The sequence below is a fragment of the Plectropomus leopardus genome, chromosome 16 (assembly GCF_026936395.1).
Source record: "Plectropomus leopardus strain MGB_pleo_1.0 chromosome 16, ASM2693639v1, whole genome shotgun sequence".
Classification (NCBI taxonomy): Eukaryota; Metazoa; Chordata; class Actinopteri; order Perciformes; family Serranidae; genus Plectropomus; species Plectropomus leopardus.
Window position 1 is genome coordinate 33237671 of NC_142191.1, and position 23141 is coordinate 33260811.

At 39.7% G+C, this 23141-nt stretch overlaps 1 protein-coding gene and 1 long non-coding RNA gene across 2 annotated transcripts in view; one reads left to right on the top strand and one right to left on the bottom strand.

Annotated features, from left to right (window-relative positions):
• Positions 1-2262, bottom strand: part of ptchd4 (patched domain containing 4) — a 77207-nt gene extending 74945 nt beyond the window's left edge. The window contains exon 1 of the mRNA XM_042503864.2: positions 1325-2262. Within this exon, the coding sequence (XP_042359798.1) occupies positions 1325-1924 (600 nt within the window). The 5' untranslated portion in view covers positions 1925-2262. The remainder of the gene's footprint in view (positions 1-1324) is intronic.
• Positions 1639-6113, top strand: LOC148186984 (uncharacterized). Its single transcript, XR_015779126.1, has 3 exons — positions 1639-1766; positions 2616-2690; positions 5368-6113. It is a non-coding gene; the product is annotated as an uncharacterized LOC148186984 (long non-coding RNA).
• Positions 6114-23141: the final 17028 nt, after the last annotated feature.

Sequence of the window (23141 nt, forward strand, 5' to 3'; positions counted from 1 at the left end):
ATGCTAGACGAGTGTGTTTGTGTGTGTGGGTGTCTGTGTGTGTGTGTGTGTGTGTGTGTGTGTGTGTGTGTGTGTGTGTGTGTGTGTGTGTGCGTGATACAACTGCAATCAGATGTCACAGAGAAACTGAGAGAAAGAATTCAGGCAGGGAGTATATCGGCATGTGCAGCCAGGAGAAGGGAAGGAGGAGACCAGTGGCGTCATTAGGCCTGGCCATATGAGGCTTCAGCCCCAACATACGTAGCCCTGGATCTAAATATGTATGTATAGTTTCAAAAATAAGAATAGCGTAGGCCTAAGGGACAGTTCTTTATTTAATCAGAGAGGAGGGAGCCGGCTGTTTTTTTGTTTGTTTGTTTTTTTACCCTCCCCACAGCTACAAATATTTTGCCTTGAACCTCCTTGAGTGACTCGAGGAAAATGCACGAAGCGTTCATCCCACATGATGTGTTCATGACTGTTGGAAATCTGAAAATCCAAGGATAGTTTCGATATGTCTTCACAGTTTCTGACTGTGAAATTATTTTCGGGATTTTTATTTTGTCTGGCAAGTAGGTTTAGAAAGCCTGTTTTCTTTAAACATCACCAGAAATAAAAAAATAAAGAAATCTGCAAAAGAGTGAGAAAAAAATACCAAAAGAAGAAAATTAAAAAGAAAATTACCTAATTAAAAAAAGAAAATTGCCAAAATCGCTTAGAGAAAAAAATGACAATATATTTTAAGAAAAATAAGTCAAATTGTAGAAATAAAAATGCAAAACGTTGTCGAGCAAGAAATTGCCAATAGTTTTTTAAAAATCACAAAAAAATGCAATAGAAAAAAATGGCCACTTTTCCCCTTACAGAGGCCCGGTATTAGCCTCCAATGTCCTCAAATCCTAGAAACGCCCCTGGAGGTGATACTGCATCAAAAAAAAAAAAAAAAGGATATCCCTGTGTGTGCGTGCGTGTGTGTTTTTATGTGTGAGAACAGAGAGCGGGCATGGGGGGGGGCTATATGCAGCCAATCAATGCACCTGCATCGATAAGGGAGGGTGAAAGCTGCAAAGCCGGCTGTGCGCGTTAAGGAGAGGGTTCCCTCACAGGCTCATGTATGTAACAATCTGCAGCCCCACATCCCCAAAGCCCTCTGCGTTCATTGAGAAATTATGGCAAGCATCGAGGGTCAGCCCGCTACAGCTATTCACATACTGCTGCTCTGTCACTAGCGCTGATGGAGAGGGTGTGTGTGTGTGTGTGTGTGTGTGTGTGTGTGTGTGTGTATGTATGTGTACAGGCCCTGACATGCATGCAAAACGACCTGCAGCGTGCAATCAAATCTCACCTTTAATGTCGTGTTCGGGTAGCTCACGGGCACCTTATGGAAGGAGCTGTTGGAAAGCACCGCCTGTCTGATATCTTCGAAGATAGTGATGATATCATCCAGCAGGCAGCGCTTGTCCCTGTGGCTCAGCACGCAGAGGTGCGCGAACGTGTAATTGAATCCCTTGTAATTGACGCGCAAATCCAACACCTGCTTGTGGACCTGCAGGACCTGGTCGGCCAGCTCCAGGATGTTCCCCCCGGACTTGGCGAGCAGGATCAGCCTGCCATATCTGCCCGGGGTGTGCAGATCCGAGTATAGCTTGTGCTTGGACTGGTCGATGGGAAACAGGCTGTTGGCGAGACTCCGCTCGATCTTGGCGAGGCTGTGAGTCGGGGCGACCAGTACCTCCAGGTCCGTCTCCGGCTTGAAGCGACTGAGGACGGTAGATCCGAAAATGATGGTGAGTACGGCGGGGACGGTGAGGAAGAACACGGGGTGCCTGCTAACGAATAAGCCCAGCCAGTAAAACGAAGCCTTGAGCCCTCTGTGTATCACTTGCCGCAGCATCCTCCACAAAATCCAGCTCGCAGATGCCCCGTCTCCTCCGATGAAGCACATGTGACATCAGACTCCGTTCCCCGGCTTAGTCCAATTCGGAAGAGAATTACACCACCATGCATGCACACACGCACACACACACGCACTCACTCACTCACTCACTCACACACACACACACACACACACACGCCACAACACCTGGAAAAACAGCACTGCAGCAATTCGCGGCAAGACGCGCGGACACATACAGACAGGCGGACAGTCAGAGAAGCATCGCATCAGCCGAGCGAGACGAGTCCGTGCCGTGCGAGCTCAAGCCATTCCGCCTCCGAAAGATGGAGCCTCCTCTGCTGCAGCGGCTGCAGTAGCAGCGACGAGCCGCGGCGGTGTGAAGTGCATGTGTGCCTCCTGTCTGATGCTACAGCGCGCGCACCAGCGGTGGCGCCTGATTTATGTACTTAACTGTAACCATGTGGCGGGGGTGAAGGAGGAGGGAGGAGGGGGTGATGGTGGCTGGTTATTTTAGGAACAGTGGAGGCAACAGGCAACATGAGAGCTGTAAAATGCACGCGCTGCTGGCTGAATGACCATAAGCACTTGCATGGGGATGAGTCAGTGTTGGCTTCATGAATGGGGGAAACCCACCTTGTGCTGTGCTTCATGCTGAGTGCTGTGTGCAGGCCAGGCAGGGAGGGGTGACAGCACCAGGCCTCACACTGCTCCCTGATTATTATTTTCTTCTTCTTTTCAGGAATAACCTGCCACTTTAACCCTTTGAAACCTGTATGGACATCAGTCATGTGCTGCGTTCAGACGCCTTTACAAGGTATTTGACCCTTTGAAGACTGAGCAAATTGGTTTGGTATCTTTTGACAATATGGAGAAAAAGGGGAATGACCAACTTGGCAAGAAATGTCCTACAAAATTCAAAAATATTATAGGAATTTATTTTAAAAAAGAGAGGGGGGTTATTAAAAACAATCTGAAAAAGGGGGAAATGTTTAGAAAACTGGATTTAAAATAATGATCATTTTTGTTTAATATTATGTTTCAAATATATGTTAAAATTAATTTAACAGATACATTTATACATTTATACATTTTTTTCAGTTTCAGGTAATTTTCTTGTAACTTTTCAACTAATTTTTTGCAAATTTTTGGATAATAACTTGTAAAGTTACTTGTTGCCTTCTCACTATATTTTTTAAATAAATGGAACCAATGCACAGGTTTCGAAGGGTTAAGTGACACACATACACACCTTTTAAACCCCAGTTATCCATCCATTTTCCATATCCATCCCCATACAAAAATGTGATATATCTCCATTTATGCACATACATATTAGGATATATAACTTGACTTATTTTAATTCAGTTCAATTTTATTTATAAAGCCCATTATCCCAAATTGCAGTTTCCCTTAAAGGGCTTTACAGCACACAACATCACTCTGTCCTTAGACCCTCACAGCAGATAAGAAGAAACTCCCCCAAAAAACCCTTTAATGGGGAAAAATGGTAGAAACCTCAGGAAGAGCATCTAAGGAAATCCCTCTTCCAAGACAGACAGACGGGCAAAAGATGTTGCGTGTACGGAATAATAAATCATGATAATATATGACAAATAGGTCTGTTGTACAATTCATTTTCAGTTTTTCAATAGGCCTTGTTAATTGCAATCGATCATGTTTTTAGTCCCATTTTCAGTTCCATTATTTTGCTTTTCAAAAAAGTTATGGTGTCCATATCGACAAGGCAAGTCAATACTTAACCAGATTGTCTTGATTGGAAATCAAATAACAGCAAAAAACTGCATGGGGCTATCATAAAGTGGGCATGTCTGTGTAGGAGAGACTGGTGGGTATCCATAAAACCCATTTTCATTTAGATATCTTGAAGTCAGAGATCAAAGGAGCCCTGTTAAATGACCGCATAGTTTTATCGCTTCTGGTTCTGATTGGCATCAATGGCAACATGCTAATTTTAGCCCCTTAACTGGAGAGATGCAAAGACACACTGACACAAAATTATTATCATTATTATTAATTTTACCAGAGTAGTTAAAAATCCCAAAGGTATGTTTTTAAATACTGTTTTTAATACTCTTTCTATTAAACTTACTGTATGTAGTGCACAGCATGCACCACCAGAGTTCAGTCTCCAGTCTCAACTGGTGAAGCAGGCAGCTGAGCTGAGAGCCTAAGCAACACTTAGTGGTGGAGGGAGAAGTTACAGTTACAAAAAAGCTAGGGAAACTTTATTTATAGTTATCATGATAACAGATTAAAACATATGTTAAGAATTATTATAATGTTTAAGAATTTTTCTGGGAAACATCCGTGTTTGTTTTACAACTCTTCAATTTTCTTTCTAAAAATGACATTCTCAGAAAAAACCTTTGCATAATTTGTGCCAATAAAATTAGACACTACATCAGGGACAGTAAACTTGCTTTGCCTGGGGGCCACTTTGGCTAAATGACAGCTTGTCGCAGCCCCATACAGGTTTCTATTATCCCAGCACTTTTACAGAATTTCAGGATGTTTCTCAGATATTTCTCATATTTTTAGAATATCTATAGGATTTATAAATGTTTTTAGGATTTTGTGACATTTCAAGGATTTTAGGATGTTTCTAGAATTTTAAAATGTTTCAAGGATTTTAGTATATTTTTCAGATTTAAGGATGTTCCTACGATTTCAGGAGATGGGATTACAGCACGTGTCCAGGATTTTAGGATGTTTCTAGGATTTTAGGATGTTTTTTTCTCATGAACCATTTTCTTTTTTTTTCTGAGACAACTAGATGGCACTCGTGGTTTAAAGGAAAAGGCTTAAGGAATGGCAATGCTTTCAACTCTTTGTTGAACAGAGAGCACTATGTAGTGGGCTCAGAAAAATAAAGAAAGTAGTTCATGGCATCATTTGGTCATCACTAATTTTAGCACATTTCTTGATTTTTGGGACATTTTTAGTTTTTAAATTTCCAGGATTTTATGATCTTTCTAGAATTTTAGAATATTTTGTAGGATTTTAGGACATTTCTCGGACTTTTGAATGTTTCTACGATTTCAGGACATTTCTAGGACATTCGGATGTTTCTGGGATTTTTAGGAAAGGTAGCGTAAAGGAGGCGTAGCTATTTTGATGCTGTTTTATGCACTCTGGCACCTTATGTATATTAAAAGTACAAAAACAATTCCCAGTGTGAATCATTATATCTTTATAGTGTATTAGAAAATGCCTGGGAGCCATACAGCATCCTATCGGGGGCGAGATTTGGCCTGCAGACCATAAATTGAGTCTCACTGCACTACAGTATGTGGCCCCCTCACACAGCTGCCTGCTTGTTGACCAGTTTCAGAGACAAGGATTAAACCTCGTCCTAGTCAAACGTCTTCCTGTCAACATCTCATCTATGAAAAATCAATTACAGCTCGGGATTAGGATTAACTCATGCTTCTTACACTGTAAATACCATTTGTATACTCTTGGGTTTACAGCGGTAATCATCATTGAAGCCCCCTCCCAGTGTGTACACAAAGGAAGCCACTGAAGATTCCCCTGGAACCAACATCTCATTGACTGATGTCATGTTGTTGCCCCGGACCGTAATCCTGCCTTGGTAGAGCCCGACTTTCAGTACATCACCTCTTACAGTTGCAGCACCAGCAGAGGAGATGTAGCATAAAAAGTAGGCCATGTACAGTTGCTACCTCTTGAATAATTTCTTGGCATGAGTAGAGCCTCATTTACGAGTCTGCCAAACAGACCTCCTGAGCACAAGATGCAGCAGCGTTATTTGTCCTTATTTGTTTCTTTTGATTGTCAGGAACTGTTTAGATGCATTCATCGCTTTAAATGACAAAGCTCGAGCCCCGCTCACCAGACCTGCACAAAGTACACTGCGGGATTCACGTCTGCGCATCTTTGTTGAATAAATCATTATTTAGAATTTCAAGCTGTTCCACATCCTTCAGAGCTGCCTCCGCTGCTGAGGAGCGGAGATAAACAACCTTCCTTTGTGGTCAACTTTCAGTGTGGCGAGAGTAGCCGATACAAAAATCTCTTATCTAAACGCTAAAGATCTAAAGAGCTTGTGGTTGTCAAAACTATCAAAACCATCCTGAGTAACCCATGCAGTACCACAGAGAGTCTTTCTAGAACTGCAGTTATATTACCATTATAGCCTACCACAATTTACAACAGAGTTAAAGTTCTTTCAGTTATTTCAAATACATAACTTTCAGTTATTTCTAATACATAACTACAAAAATGACCTTTTAGTTCACTCAAACCAACAATTGGTGGATGGGGAAGCTCCATGTCAATGGCCCTCCACTGACAAATGTTGAAACAAAAAAATATAAAATCATATGAAAAAATTACCCACATTACTTACTGGGTCTGCACAAGTTAACCAGCTTTTGAACATAGTAGCATATTTATTTTAGGTCACTGGTGTTAGCGTTAGCCAGACTTTGCTTTCTTTGTAATGTTACAGCTAAGTTAATGGTTTTCAGTTGGGTGGGCGGTTGGTGGGCAACTATAACCTTTTGCAACAGTTGACACTAATGTCTGTTTGTCAAACAATAAAAATACGAAGACTAAGTTGAACAGCTGACATTTTGAGCTAATGTTACAAAGCTGAAGTTGGCCATAACGTTAGCAGCTTTTAGCTTTCTTAAGCTAATGTTACTGCAAGTTTGCTGTTTGCTGCAACGTGACATTAAACACAATGTTGCCAGCGTAATGTATGAGGTTACATATCCTTGTCACTGTGCAGCAATTTTGTTGCTTTACCTTAGAGCAAATTTAGATATCTGTCAGGTCCTAGTCTGTGTTGTATGTCACTTCCTGTTTTAATTGGTATCTGGTTTTCCCCTACTTCCTGTCCGTGTTTCATCTGAGGTTTCTTGACCCCCTGTGTGTGTGTGTGTGTGTGTGTGTGTGGTTATTCATTGTCTTCACCTGTGTCTCGTTGTCTCCCCGTCTTCCCAAGTGTGTCTTTGTCAGATTGTCTGCCTCGTTCTGTGTGCAACTTTCCATGTTTTGACCTGTTAGTCCTTTTGTTACCCTTTTGCCTCACGATTTCATACTTGCAATTGGAATAAACCTACTCACTCACACCTGTTCGTGTCTGGTCTGCTCTGTGGGTCCAAGTTTGTCTGTGTGGTTCTGACAACATCCTTTTTACCTTTGTTACGTGCCACACAGCTTAATCCAAAGGAGACTCTTTGCTCTGTTCATGTGAGGTTTAGGGAACGGGATAAAATACTTTTCATTCTCTGACCTCTCAGGATACCTCCTATTAGTGTTGCATTTACCCTGCGCACAATGTTTGGCCATTTTGTTATAACTGCATACATTTAAATAAAACCACAATCCAAAATCTAAATTTCTGAATTTCTGATGCTTTTCTATGGAGGTCCAGCTGCATGAAATGTGACTGGCTCGTGGTGTTTTAGGGCGGGGCTTAGCGATAGGTCAATTTAATCAGCATCCCCTAAAGTTTGTAAATCAAATAAAAATTCAATAAAAACAGCACTTTGGGAGTTAAAATATGGCCACATTTGGTCCATTTTGAATTTTCTTCAATAACCTCTAAAACTAACTTCAGTATTGTCCAAAGAGGTTGCTGAGATACTGTCCAAATATTTGAGTATGCTGATTATGAAAACGTAGCAACATATGTCAGTTCACAGATTGTGACACAGAAGTGTCACAATCACAGAAGTGCTGGGGACCCATACTATTTATTTATACCATAAAACTTTGGGGGACCCATATTATTTGGTTCACTTTGCTGGCAAGTAGAATATCTGGAGGGCTAGCGACTGAGTTTTTTTTTCTTTTTCCCATGATTTGAGGTATTGTGACTTGATTGAGTGAATTGAGACTCAACAAACACTGTATTTTTTGTCCTTTTGGTGATGTTGTGGATGATATTTTGAAAGAGAAAGGAGAGCAAGCCCCAAAATCTTATTTTGCTACTTTCCTTTTTGTCTCAGGATACTTCCTGCCAAATTTTACACTTTTATGACTATTTTTGCCATTGTAGTACCTGAATATTTGTATCTAAATAGTTTTGTCAGACACATGGCACAAAAAAAAGGGGCCCCATGAGACCAAACAGCCCCAACTTGGGGGTGCTCGTTATCAAGGCTAACAGGAAATTAATAGTGAAGAAAAAGGTAGCAGAAAACGATATGAGGGCTGAACCAGGCTCCTGTCCTATATGTTAATGGTGTACCTTCTGAGAGAGGGTCATTTTAAACTCAGCCATTCATTCATACCATTGCAAATACGCCACGTTATGATAAAGCATACACGAGTCCTACACTGTTCACACGGATTGTGGTAACATTAATACTTTATGGATTACTCCTCTAAGTGGGTGACAGTAAATCCTCCCCTCTGGAAGGACTTAATTAAAGGTCGCACACTGACCACATTCCATTTAGCCTCTGATTGGGTGCCAAGTGCCTCCTTTAGAAACCAAAGTCTCGAGTCAGGAGGGAGAGGGTCACTACCGGGAACCTGATAGTGTTATGACAGTGTTCTGCAATAAACCAATGTGTACATAACATTTTTTTTTTTACTATAATTGATGATGGATGTTGTCACAGATACTGTACTTGAATTTTTTTGTGACTCTGCTTCCATGCCAAACTGAGGGAAAAGAAAACAACAACTTATCTAAATACAGCTGAACAGCAAAGGGATAAACAAGTATCAAAATATAGGCCTCTCACTATCTGTAATGATCAAAATTGTTTACCAATGATATAAAGGTATACACTAATTATGAAATGGCTTTGGAAAGTCAGATGCTTTCGAAAGATTAGGAAACCATGACAGAACACATATTTAGGTACAGGCACGCTAAGGTATTAAGGTACCCTTTATGTCCTGAAAGGCATGTGTGTGAAAGCAGGGATACTCAATTTGCTCAACTTTTGGGCCAGTCGCAGCAGCTACATACATTATTTTGTTCCTATGATTTTAGGAGGTGTCTAGAATTAAAGGACATATCTAGAAATTTAAGCAAGTTTCTAAGATTTCAGTACATTTCTAGGATTTTTAGGTGATTTCTAGGATGTCAGGAGGTTTCCAGACTTTTAGGAAGTTCCTCGGATTTAAGGACATTCTTGGATTTTGAGACATTTCTCAGATTTTAGAACATTTCTAGGATTTTATGGCATTTCGAGGATTTTATTGCATTTCCCGGATTTTAGGAGGTTTCTTAGATTTTTACCTTGTTTCTAGGAGTAAAGGACATTTCTAGGAAATTGAGCACATTTCTAAGATTTTAGCATGTTAGCATAAACAGTTGTGATTGGCCCAGGTTGGATGGAAATCTGATTGAATGGGAGGGGGACAAAATACAGAGCAAATAAAACACGAGCTCACATTTTCATGTGGCAGGTTAAAGCCTTTGTGTTTGCATGAGTGTGTGTTAACTGTGTTGGCTTCAGCCATTCAACGAGGTATGTTTGCCATGTCTTTGAGTAAATGTGTTTTTCGAGTCTGTGTGTGTGTGTGTGCATGTGTGTGTGTACTTAAGTTTAGGGTCCGTGTCACTTTATGAAAGTGATTTTCTGCCTGAGTGTTTGTTTCCCAAATGCTGGCGATGTCCTGTAATCCTGCAGGGCATTCCAAGGGCTCCAGTGTTGTCCTCACTGCTAATCAAAGCCATTCATCAGCACCTCCACGAAGACTCTCACACACACTGTGCACAAGGCAGCCCTCACACTCGGATGCTCTGATGTGCATTTTCACACTGATAGATGCACATACAAGCACAAATAAGGTCATGCACACAACAATAAACAGTTTTCCCCGTTAGAGCACAGCTTAGCTACCTGGCAAACTGGAGAGGCTCAAAGAAAAAAAAAGGCAAATTATGACTAAACAAAGAAGCACTACATGTTCTTGTTCTGTGCTGCAGCATATTTAGTACAGCTAAACTAGCTGCAGGCCAGCTGGAATTTAGAATAGAATAGAAATATTTTATTAATCCCAGAAGGTTTTTGAATGTAAGTCAATTTAACAACTGAGCAAGTCTAAAAGGGTTTTTACGGTTTTCTGCTGGTAGTACTGATCCGCCTGTGTAACAGGCTCAGGGTTCTGCAACATGTTGCCACTTTGCTGTGGATTTCCGTGTCTACATACTACAGGATAGGTATCCTTCTGCATCAGCTGTGAATGTTGATGCTGCTACTGTGATGTCAGTGGTTAGAGACTAAAGAAGACTCCTGCTATAGCCAGGTTTCAGCTTTTAGAGGGCAGTCACTATGCATATTTATACACATTATGTAGAGTTTTAATACTTTGCAGTCAAATGTCAAGAGTTACACCTGAATCAATCAACAACACTACTAAATCCCCTTATATATTGCTTCTCAACTGAAAAAAAAGGGTTCTGGTGTTAAGTTAGGGGACGCGTACACACCAATAGTTCTTGCAGGAAACGTTACATTTTTGTTGTGGTTTGGCCTGTCATTCACACAACGACGGCATTTTGGGGACCTGAAAACGCAAACAAACCTGAAACCAGGTTCTAGAGCATTATCTTCTGAAAATGCAACCCCTTCTGTTGTCCTGTAAACTGGCAACACGTGGATCCTGTGAGAATGGTAATGTTACAGACTCACCATAGATTGTATATAAAGATGGACAACATGACAGTTCCCCCAAAGTGTAAATTTTCAGTCTCAATTGCCTGGTGGTACATGTCTGCAGTATAGGTCAGAAAGCCCGCCCCTCCATGTTAGTGACATAGGCCAAACTAAGAACTCAAAGTACACACCAAATAAAAAAACTGAAAGTAATTCTAATCACCCTGATTTTTGTTCAAGTGTTTGTTTTTATGAGAAGTTCAGTTTGAATGAGTTATTCATTCCATGCACTCACATTTGATGGGGCTGCTCCCAATTGGTTGCACAGGTGTTTTGGCGGGAACTACCCCACCATGGATATCTCTACGGCTCAGACTCCGGCTCTGAATGACATCACCAGCACAAGATGGCAGCGGCTGTATCTTGAATATTTTAACCTCACTTAAGCATAGCAGGGTTGAGGGGGCGTGTCTTCCATCTTTATATACAGTCTATGGGCTGCAAGCCCCCAGGAAGTGCACCACCCTCTGATGCAAAATTTACATAGTGGGCAAAAGTGGAATTACACCGTCATGTGATGCACACTGGCCCAGAAAAACTTTTCCCCATTTGCTTAACATTGGGAAAGAGACATTTTTTTTTGACACATTAACTTTCCTGCGCCATTTCCTGAATATAGAGGTATTTCTCCAACATAAAATGAATGCACATCACACCCGCCGGACTCCACCACGTGCACGCGCATGTAACTCTTGGAGTCCCTGACACAAAACAGACTTTGTGCCGGCTGTAGTAATGGATATTTTTGCTGTAATTCATCATTTTTGAATCATAATTCATCATTTTTACCATCTTACAACACATCCATACATTCTTGGCTGTAAAGTCTATGGTCTGTATTCAAACAACCAGTTATCAGTAAGCAGCACGGAGCACTAGTGACAGTTATTAAACTGTATTGAACGTAGTATTTACTTATTTACAGCTGAGCTGTTTAATAATACACGGGGCAATGTTACAAGGCACCACCTTTTATTATATTTTTGTGGGCATGGCACATTTTGATTCTGTTAATCTAATTTCTCCGGTTGTAATTATGATATGATTCCCTGTTAAGTTGTATGAATATTTGTGTGTGTGTGTGTGTGTGTGTGTGTGTGTATAGAGAGACAGATATACAATTATCTGATTATCAAGTACTTATCAAAACTGACATAGCACCGCTGTCCTTATACCGCTGATTAGCTGCTGTTGTGAATAAGCTAAGCTTCTACGAGACGCAATGCTCATGAACGAGCGCTGTTCGCTTCGAGCACTCAGGTCATTTGTGTGAGCGAGCCAGGGAGTCGGAGTCAGTGCTCGGGTACACTCGGCCGCGTTCGGCTGCCGTTAATCACAACCACGCACGCTCTATGGGCCAGTAGATCTGGGTATTTTACACTTTTCTAAACCCAGAAAAAGAGCTTTCTCTGCTTCATTTATGAACGAGGCCCGTCCCAATGGCTGTATCCGGATTTATAATGGACCCATGATGGGCTGCATTTTGCGCATGTGCGTGGTGTTCTTCTATGATGTGTCATTACAATGTTACACAGCCAACTACTGGCCTGCCATGCACACTGCAGCATTTTTGGTTGTGTTTGCAGATGCGTGTACAAGGATTGTTGTCACAATGTTATATGAACACAGATTTTTCTAAAAATGCAATGGAAAGATTTTTAGGTTTTTATTAGGGCCGTTCGTGTCTAAACAAGGCCTTAGTCTCTTAGGTTTGTTTTTTGTTTTGTTTTTGTTTGTTTTACATTAGATTAGTGTAGGTGCTCAATATCTTGCCCTCACACATAACCCCTGTTATTTTTTGAACTGAGCCTAATTTCCATAGGTAAAGGGATGGAATATTTTTTAGAAACCACATCACTGTCTTCACTGTAGTGCTTCAGGTGATCATGAACAGTTAAAATGCAACCTTTAAATACTGCAAAAGTGCATCCTTTTTTTCAATGAACTGAATGATTAACTGAAACTGACACGTCTAATTACACCAACTGAGTTTATTAAATAATATGTCACATTTAATAAATCTACCTTGTACCTAACTGACCATCTTTAAAGTTATTCTTGAACATGCTGATGTTTCCTTGCACCTCCACTTCATTACATTTTGTAACCCAATAATGTGTCAGTTACAATCCTGAAATATTGAAAAAGTCCATTGGACTTTTGCAGTACTTTACCTTTTGTACTTCAAGAATTTTTTGATGCTACTAGCCTACTTTTCTACCTCTAATTAAGGACACTTTTGAATGCATGACTTACTTGTAACAGAGTCTTTCTACACTGCAGTACTGATAGTTTTATACATGTATAACCCATTTCACAAACAGGTAATTTCTGTGTGCTTTACAGTAATGCACTAAAACTTCTGGCTGAATATTCCTACAAGGGCCTTCATCAAACTGTATATTCCCATGCTGGATCAGTGACATCTCCTTTGTTCAGTCTTTTGTGAAATACTGTTTTTTATGAGAACACAGAAAGTGGCTGGGGAGTTTAGCAGACCATGGCAGTTTTCCAGAGTATGACCAGACTCTGCTAACACACAGTCATAAATTTGTAAATTTGCAAATGAATGGAGAAATGTGATTACAAAGTTACCTTGTGTTATTTCATTCTTCTAATGGTCTAAGTAGTCTGTAATTTGTATTGCCGGAAAAGAAAATATGTCCAGGCTGCGCTGCAGGAGTGAATAGGTCATGTAATCTACTGAGTTTAATTAAAATCAACTTGTAATGTTTGGTTTAACTCACTTTGGAATATTCTGAGACATAACTGGTGGAATGTAAGAAGGCCCTAACAAAGGCTCAACAAGGTTACAATTGTATTAGTGTTGTTAGTGAACCAACATTGTAGAAAATGTGCAGATGTGTACACTGATGAAGATACTCTAACTTGAACGTAAACCACCTAAAGGATGCATCTTTATTCATTTGTATCTGTGTGAAAACTATGATACGAGGCAGGTCAAAAGTGACAAAACTGTTTGTTTTCAGCAGTTGAACAGCTCCTTATATAGACTGAAATACGGTCAGGAATACAGTTAAATTAGGTAGTGACTTTGTGTGTTTACATACTCACAATCCTGAGATCTTTGACAATTACTTAAAAAGTACGTCAATGCTTTTTAATTGGATGGATGGATGGATGCCTGGATGGATGGACGGACGAACAAATAGATGATTTATGCATGGATGGATGGGTGGACAGATCTAATCTACCCTTTATTTCTAAAATCCTTGAGAGAGTGGTTGCTCATCAACTCTGTGACTTTCTCCAAGATAATAGTTTATTCGAGGACTTTCTGTCAGGTTTCAGAGTTCATCATAGCACAGAGACGGCACTTGCAAAAATTAATAACAACTTATTCATTGCTTCTGACACAGGTCTGGTCTCTGTTTTAATCATCAAATCTTACTGCACAGACTGGAAAACTTAATTAGCCTTAAAGGAACGTCACTAGCCTGGTTTGAGTCATACTTATCAGATCATTCCCAATTTGTTCACATCAATGATCAACCCTCCGCACATACTAAGGTCTGCTTTGGAGTGCCACAGGGTTCTGTGCTTGTACCAATCCTTTTTTACTTTATATATTCTTCCTCGAGGCAACATAATTAGAAAACACTCTATAAATTTCCATTGTTATGCTGATGATACACAATTATATCTATCTATGAAACCAGATGAAACTGATCAGCTATCTAGACTTCAAACATGTTTTAAGGATGTAAAAGCCTTAATGAGCCATAATTTCTTGATGTTGAATTCAGACAAAACTGAAGTTATTGTTCTTGGCCCCAAACACCTCAGAAGCTCCTTTTCCAACAATTTAATTTCTCTAGATGGCATTACCTTGGCCTCTAGCACAACTGTAAGGAACCTCAGAGTTTTATTTGATCAAGATTTATCTTTTACCTCCCATATAAAACAAACTTCAAGGACTGCTTTCTTTCACTTGCATAACATCGCAAAAATTAGGCATATCCTGTCCTAACTATGGTATGGGACCAGCCATGGGACATAGGTTTAACCTGCCAGGATACTTCCTCTGATACGCTGAGCTCCTTTTCCTTCTCTTAATGCCGCCATCAGAAAATCATGCATGTCTGTTTACTGCATCGCCGTTTGCAAACTTAGCTTAGCCTCAGTAGTTTAGCTTAGCCTTACATCTGTGATAGCCATGTGGTACTCTCACTACCTGGGGTTTGCGATTACAGAGCCTGGGTCTGTTGAACTGCACTATGCTAATCCTGTTGCCTCTCGGGAGCGTTCCTGCTCCCTTGTTTCCTAGTTTTCCTGGATCCTGGCCGTAACCTTCACTGTGCCTGACCGTGGTGATAGCTGTGCTGATGCTGCGACCCTGCCTTTGGTTGTGCTCGTGCTGTGGCTGTACTGATTCTGTGCCCCCCCGCTCGCCCTGATCGTGGTCTGGTCCTGGTTGCGCCGATGCTGTGATCTTGCCTTTGTACACCTCCCTATCAATATACGCATGAGACTCTTATCAACACTCATAACGTCATCATAGAGAGCAATTACTAATTCCACACCTACCATTATTGTAATATGACATGCATCTGTTTCTATTATTGCCGTGCCCCCCACCCCACCCCTCTCTCCCCTCTCTCCCCTCTCACGCTCTCTCTTTCTCTTTCCTTTTTTGCCATGATTGTATTTCATTTGTTATTTATAACATCTATTGCTCGTCTGTCCGTCCTGGAAGAGGGATCCCTCATCATCCTCTACCGCTCTTCCTGAGGTTTCTTCCTCTTTTTTTTCTCCCCTGTTACAGGGGTTCTTTTTGGGGAGTTTTTCCTTGGGTGATGTGAGGGTCTAAGGGCAGAGGGATGTTGTACACTGTAAAGCCCTCTGAGGCAAACCATGTTTTGTGATAATGGGCTCTATAATTAAAACTGACTTGACTTGACGATGGATGGATGGATGGATGGATATAGACGTGGACGGACAGACGGATGGATGATGGATGGATGGGGGTAAGCACGTGCATCCACACAATGTGCAAATTGCTGTAAGGTGTGCAAAATGGATGTAATTATGAGTTCAACAAAATATTGCACTTGCTTATATTCAAAGTGCAATTCTGAGAGTAATATCGATGTCCTCATCTTACTCACTGCCAGAAAGTAAAGACGTTTATTTCCCAAAATGTCAGACAATTCCTTTAAGTGCTACATTATGTCAGCTGCAGTTTCATTAATTGAAAGAGGGTAGTTGTGCACACATCACAGGTGCAAGGCTATCAAAAAACAGCATACATGAAAAAACAGGTAACGCCTGCACATTTTCTCCATGCCACACAAGTTTATTTTAGACAATGTTTTGATCCTGCTTGGATCTTTGTCAGGTCAAAATGTTTAAAAAGATGAAACCACACCTATATTTATACATAAAGCACAACAACAGGCTGACAAGCTCTGTGGTGGCAGATGGCATCTTAAGCACTCAGGGTGGCAGCAGGATCCAAACATTGTCTAAAATAAACATGTTAGGCATGGAGTTAGTGTACAGGCATTACCTTTTTCCTCATATAAGCTGCAGTTTCATTTCCATAAAATGCCAGGACTTTCAGTTAGATTTCTAACAATACAGAATATTGAAGTTCAATGACACATCGGTTGAATGTCAGCTAACACTTAAATGCTGATTCATGGCATTTGATGTATAAAAGCAACTGTTTGTGATAGTGAAATCAAATAGATACACATCTAGTTCCCTGAAAATAGCTCAAAGTTAGCACAAAGAACATCAGCAATGTGTCATCCCAAAAATACCCGAGCAGGATGAAGTTTGACGATTCTATTTCTGTCTTTGCTCCATCAACAACTTTGGAAACAGTGACAGATACCGAATGCCTTCTCGCTCTCACACGACAGCACATCTAAACCTGCTCGATGTGTCCGATGGAGCAGTGCAGAGCAGGTGCTGATGTTTTATTGGCTGATTGACACAGTGAATACTGTGTCAAAAATTAGACTCCATCTGATTATGCCGAAAACAAAAAAAAAGACGTTTGTCACTGGATTCACACTCTTTTCCAGTTCGGCTTCTTCTCTAACCACCATTAATCTTTAGAGACAGACGTCATCCAGTTTTTTTGCTAAATTTAGCAGCCTCTTTGCCCATTCATTCTCCAGAAATCCTAATAAGACAAAACTTTCTCATCTGCCCATTAATATGAAATGGCAAAAAAAAAAAAAAAAAAAAAAAAAATTGCAGGGTTTGCTTAATGAGGGTTGGGGAGTGGATGTCACTGACTCACTCAGCTTGTACTCTGTTCCCTGCAGACAGGGCCCTAATGAGTCTTCTCCTGTTCATAGTAAGCCCACTTAATCCAAATTGGGTGTCATTAACTGGCCTTTACACCCTGCTCCACTACAATAAAGTCATTATCTATTTTCTAGCATCCACAATCAAAAAAGCTCCATATAGGACCAGCAAGCATCTACTTAAGTGTCTGATCCATTTCTGACTATTATTCACATGTACACCTGCTTAATTTCTCTCCAAAACTGAGATGAGTCAACAATAACCGAACCTGCATGTATTCCAGGGGTGGGAGGAAGCTGGAAAACCTGGAAAAAACCCTGCTGACATGGGGAGAACATGCAAACTCCACACAGAGGGGGTTCTGACCACACCACTTTGCCGTCCTGGCCTCAGTTTGTCACAGAAAGTCAAAGCACATACCAAGCAACACCTGAAAAGCTGACCAACGCATTGCATTTTGTTAGTTTAACACTTTGAGACCTGCTTGAATTTTTTTTTTTTTAACATGGGAGGAAGCCAATGAGGAACTTAACAAGAAATGGCCAAAAAATATATCACAATAAATAAATAAAAAATGAAAATAAAATTAAATTTTAAAAATTGCAAGAAATTAGTTAAGTTATAGAAAAATTACCGGAAATAATAAAAAAAAGCAAGAGATTAGTAAGAGCTTATAAGAAAATCATCTGACAAAAAGCAAAAAAATATATATACTTGTAAGAAAATTATCTGAAAATAGGCATAAAAAGTAGGCCAAAAACCAAAAACAAACAAGAAAATGAGCAAAAGAAAGTCTTGAAAAATACATATATGGATATTTCTGTAACATAATTCTAAAAATATGATATAACAGAATTATGAATATATTTTTCTGGACATTTTTTAAAATGTCTTATAATCTTTTGAAGATCTTTTTTTCATCCTTTACAGATTTTTCTTTTTTTATTTTGCAATTTGCAATTTGTGAGCCATTTCTTGCCAGCTTGTTCATTTTATTTTTTCACATGAAAGAACTCAAACCAGTTTTCTCAGATGTCATAGTTTTTAATGCTTGTAAAAGGCGCCTGAACGCAGCACATGAAAACTCATGTCATTTAAGGGTTAACCTGGACAAAAAGAAGCCATTTCTAGAAGGAGTTAGGTGCTGCAACCACATACACATACAATCCGCACAGTTTCATGCTGCCAAGATTAGTGTCATCGGCTCAGTATCTGACCAAATGTCTCCCCTTCTGTTCCTGAGATATGACATGAAATAATGGCCAGATAAGAGCTTTTCTGCAGAACCATATGATGTCAAAGTTAAGTTTTTCTTTGACCTTTTGATATAAAATGTCATAATTTTATTATTTTATCCTATTAGACACTGGAAACTTCAAGATAGCATATGAGTTCTTGAGTTATGGCCAATGACATGTTCTCTGCGGCCACAGTGAGCTTTTTAGCTCATTACTGAGTCCTGGAGGAAACTCCCTTCAGACCCCTTTAAGATACTGCAGTTATGAGAATGAGACAGATGCAGCTTCACATTGACTTCGACCTTTGACCACCAAAATCAAATCAACTCAATGAGTCCATGTGAACGTTTATTCCAAATTTGAAGAAATAGGGAAGAAAATGAATCAAAATTACAACTTTAAATCTGTGTTACAGAACTAGTCTTGTTTGCCTTGTTTTTATTTTACTAATTCCAGAAAATGTTCTTTTCTTTTTACTATTTTTTTTACAGGGTATAAGGTACAATGTAGATTTATTATTCATTTTTTTAAACATAGTTTGAAAAGTGAAAGTGGTTCTTCAGCACAGTGGAGTCGAGAAATAGAAAAATACAGCCAAAAAGTAGCAAGAATTTGAGGAGGCACTGGCTGCTGTGTCTACATGCGCTCCCGTCCTCATAATTCCACGATAATTTTTGGGTAATTTCTTCTTCTGTTGCTCAGTGCCTTCTTCCCATGTTTTTGAACTTCAAGTAAAAAAATCAAGCTAATTTGCTCAGGTTTCAAAGGGTTAATGTGGGCTTTCACTTAGCATGTTTTAAAGAGTGGATTACTTTGCAGGTGCTGGCTGTTTTTACTAATCTCGGAAAATGTAGTTTCACTCTCTGTGTACCTGCAACCTAATTTATCACGTTGACCTCATTTTTATCTTCAGGGCAATTATAATTTCATCCTCTCTTACTTACAGCTGTACTTGTTGCAGCTGATTTATTTGCTTGAATTTTGACAGCTAATTTCTCAAGGTTTTATTCATTTACTAAATTAGTGTTTTATCATTCTCACTTTTTATTGATTCTTTTGTCAACATCAAGGTCAATGAAGCTATTGTAACACTATCATTCTCCCCAGGCTTGTTGAGACGAACTTAATAAAACCATTCACACTTACTGAAAAGACACATAAGAAAGTACAACAGAACCTAACACACTGAATACAGAAACACGTGCACATCTTATACAAGGAAACCATCACAGCTCTCACAGATACCCCCCAAAAAAACCCTCTCCGGTCCTCCAAATCTCCTCCGTGTGGGTCAGAAGTCCTCTGTACAATAGAGCATATCTTGAACATTCACACCTGAATAATTTAGCTACTATCCCCAACCCCCCCATCCCCAACCCTGACAACACGGTAAACAAGACAAGTAACTGCCACCATCCGATAAAGTCAATATGTTTACATGTTAGAAAAAGTGAAATTATTGTGTCAGTCTGACTAAAACTGGACTTTAAAATATGTCAACATGTTAGTTGACTGAAATCAGCTGAAATTTTCTAATTCAACTGAAAGTCTAGCTATTCTGTCACGTAAACACCTCAGTCAGACTTTAACTGGACGTGATGTTCTCTGCATGCTCCTAGTTGCCTCTCTCTGTGTTTATGGACAGGGACTGTTTGTTATTTCTGAAGGGGGAAGGGGTGATGCACAACGGGTCAGGCATTTTTTAAAAACATTCAGCGCTGGAAAGGGACTTGTGTTTTTCATTTTGGATTTGTCTTGTTTGAAATTCTTCCTGGTAGATCCACCGCCTCAGACTGAAACAGCACCTCTTACAATATCTCTCAGTGCAAAGATAATACAACCTCAGCCCAGACACACAATGGCTCATCCTGTTAACATCGACATTCTCGCGCAAAATCTCAGGACTACACAAGCAAACTTTGCGTGTCAAGATGGAGCCTTCAGGGCTGGCTAAGAGTATTTGTTTACAGTTCAGCGGGTCTGGGACATGTAACAGAATGACTGAAGGCTGATGTCTGGCAGATTATGGGAGCCCTCCTCCCTCTCCTCCAAAAGATTTCTTGGTGACTCCACCGGGAAGCAACACTTCTTGATGTGCTGAAATCGCCCTGGTTGCAAGGAAAAGAGTCACATGTCGTTCCTCTCCATCCAATATGTATTTTCAGAATAAATCCTAGAAATATCCTAATACCCCAGAAACATGCCAATATCCTACAAACATCCTTAAATCCTAGAAATGTCCCAAATTCCTTGAAATGTCATAAAACACAAGAAACAGCTTGATTTCTAAGAAATATCCTAGAGAAGTGCGAAAATCCTACAAATGTCTTAAAATCCTAGAAACATCTTACATTCTGAGAAATGTCCTGGAATTCTGGAAATGTCATAAAATCCTAGAAATGTGCTGAAATCCTAAAAATGTGCTAAAATGCTACAAATATCCTAAAATCCTAAAAGCATTTATGGGGCTGGCGTGACTGGCCCCTGACCTCCTGTCATTTTGCAAAGGTTAGGGTTAGGGTTAGGGTTAGCCACTTGGGTATCCCTGTCCTGCTACAGTCAGTAGTTATTACATGCACAACATGACTGAATGTTTGTGTAGTTTTCTGATGCTCCATCTGTCCATTGAAATGTTCTGTCCTTTCCTGCTTGACTTTGTTCCCTGTGTTGTTATTTAGGGATAACTGCAACAACACAAATGCACCTTGTGAATAATTGATGCAGGAAGCATTTGAACATACAGCAGTGCTTACACTTCAGCACGATGCAGTGCAGGTTTATGAATCTGCAGATGCAGTACATAACAACCCCCAGAGGGCTGGACCTAAAGAGAGAGGGTTTCTTCCACAGCTTACACAGATGAAAAGAGCTCTCATTTTACCAAGCGGTTGAGCGAGGGAGGAGAAAAAAAGGAGGAGGTCGATGATAAAACTGCTGTGTGTGTGTGTGTGGGTGTGTGTGTGTGTGTGTGTTTGTGGTGGGGGATCCTTTGCAGAGTTAGCATCTTTCTGGCCTCTGAGCTTTGCTCTTACATCACATCATGACCTGCAGGGAGAAAAGAAAAAACTGTGATACCTTGTGTAGAGCATGCAGGGAGGATACTTAAGTCAAAGTAAGCATTATAAGGAAAATACATGTAAAGTATAAAAAGCACCCAATGAAAAAAAAGCAAAACACAACATTCAAAACCCTAAAAAAAAACATTCCCTTAATAAAAAAAGACAAAAAAATCCTCATAATTACTATTAAAAAAAACCCTCAAAATTATTTATAAAAAATTAAAAATTAAAAATCCCCTGAGCTCAAAATTATGAAACAAAATAGAAGAAATACCCCTCCAAACTCTAAACCATTAAAAAAACAACAACTTAAAATTAAAATATGAAGAAAAAAAAAAAACACCCCAAACTTCGAATTTATGTTAAATGTATATACCGCCTTGAATGGAAAAAAAAACCTAGAACAACTACTGTAATATTTGGCAGTTAAAATTTCTGTTAGTGGATTGATTAATCCACTAATTGTTGCAAAACATCATATTTTATGAACAGCAAAAATCTTAATTTCTATAAAGCATTCAGATTAATGCCGTGAAGTAAAAAGTACAATATTTCTCTCTGGAATGTAGTGAAGTAAAATTCTATATGATATGAAAAGAAAATACTCTAGTAAAGCACAAGTACCTCAAGTTTGTACTTAAGTACAGTACTTGAGTTAGTGTACTTAATTACATTGCCCTACTGGTGTCATATTCCCGAAGCAACGATTTTTGTTTCTTCTTCAGGTTATGAGCAGTTGTACTGGCAGTCCCTGCCACCTCTTCTCCTTGAACTTGTGCTGACACACACACACACACACACACACACACACACACACACACACACACACATGAATCACACACACACACACACACACAGTGTTTTACATCATTTTACACCACACTCCAATCTGTCAGACCGTCCCGTTTCATTGGCAGCAGGCCTCCTCAGTGGCTCCTCCACCCAGAGTAGTGATGGCGGGTAGAGGCATCTGGGTGTGTCATCCTGCTGCAGACATGGCACTGGGCTTCCTGGTATTCCCTCTGAGTCATCCATACCTGGAAAGTGCCTGCTGCTGCCATGTTTTATTGGTGGCTGCTGGAACACTGATGGGTTTAGAGGCTCTATTAGAGCTCAGCTGTGCCGTACAGGCAGTGCTGCTCATGTTACTGTAACTCATGTAACTAACTTCGAACTAACCCTCAGATCTGCAGTCAGTGCAGAGTGCAGCAATAACTCATAGACCTTCACTTTTTAATCCCCCAGGTCATTACACCATAATAAGTTAAAATCATCATTATACCACATTTCATACAGCAGCAGTGTTGATGATTAGTTGGGTTTTTTTTTACATTTTGAAAGTAGAAAATTCAAATCCATGGAAATCTGCAATCTGAAATAGAAATGCCTGTGCCTGTTGGTATTTTTGCTTATTGCGGAACGTTCGCATCCCCAAAATTTGCTTAACCTAGCCTAAAAGGTTACATAGGTCAATAAACCAAAATAACCGACTAACTGATTACTTAAATTGTCTCATTAAAAATCAGATTCATCAGATTTTACACAAAACCCCAAAACAAAAGATTTTTAAATGTAGAAACATAAACAAAGTATTTCTTAACATTCTATAAGTCATTCGACCTATGTACATTATTTAGTTTTTGAGATATGTTTGTATTTATGAGCAGAGTGCAAAGGTGTTGTGATGGGTTCATAATTTTAACTGCAGTCTGCAATTTCCTGTCATAGTGCAGCTTTTCTTTTTTTCAATTTATATATATATATATATTATTCATTATATCATTCATTTCCCTGTTTTTTTTTTCTTTTTAGTTTTATTTTTTTTTTGCTAATTTTCAGGTAGATGACTTTATAAAAAAGAAACGTAATTTCTTACTAATTCTGGGTTTGTTTCTTCTAAAGCTGCTTATTGCCTTCTTCCTGTGTTTTTGAAAGAAACCAAGCTGATTTGCTCAGGTTTTCAAAAGGGTCAGTTGCTGAAGAAGAGCCTGTACAGAGCCAGTATAATATAATGAAA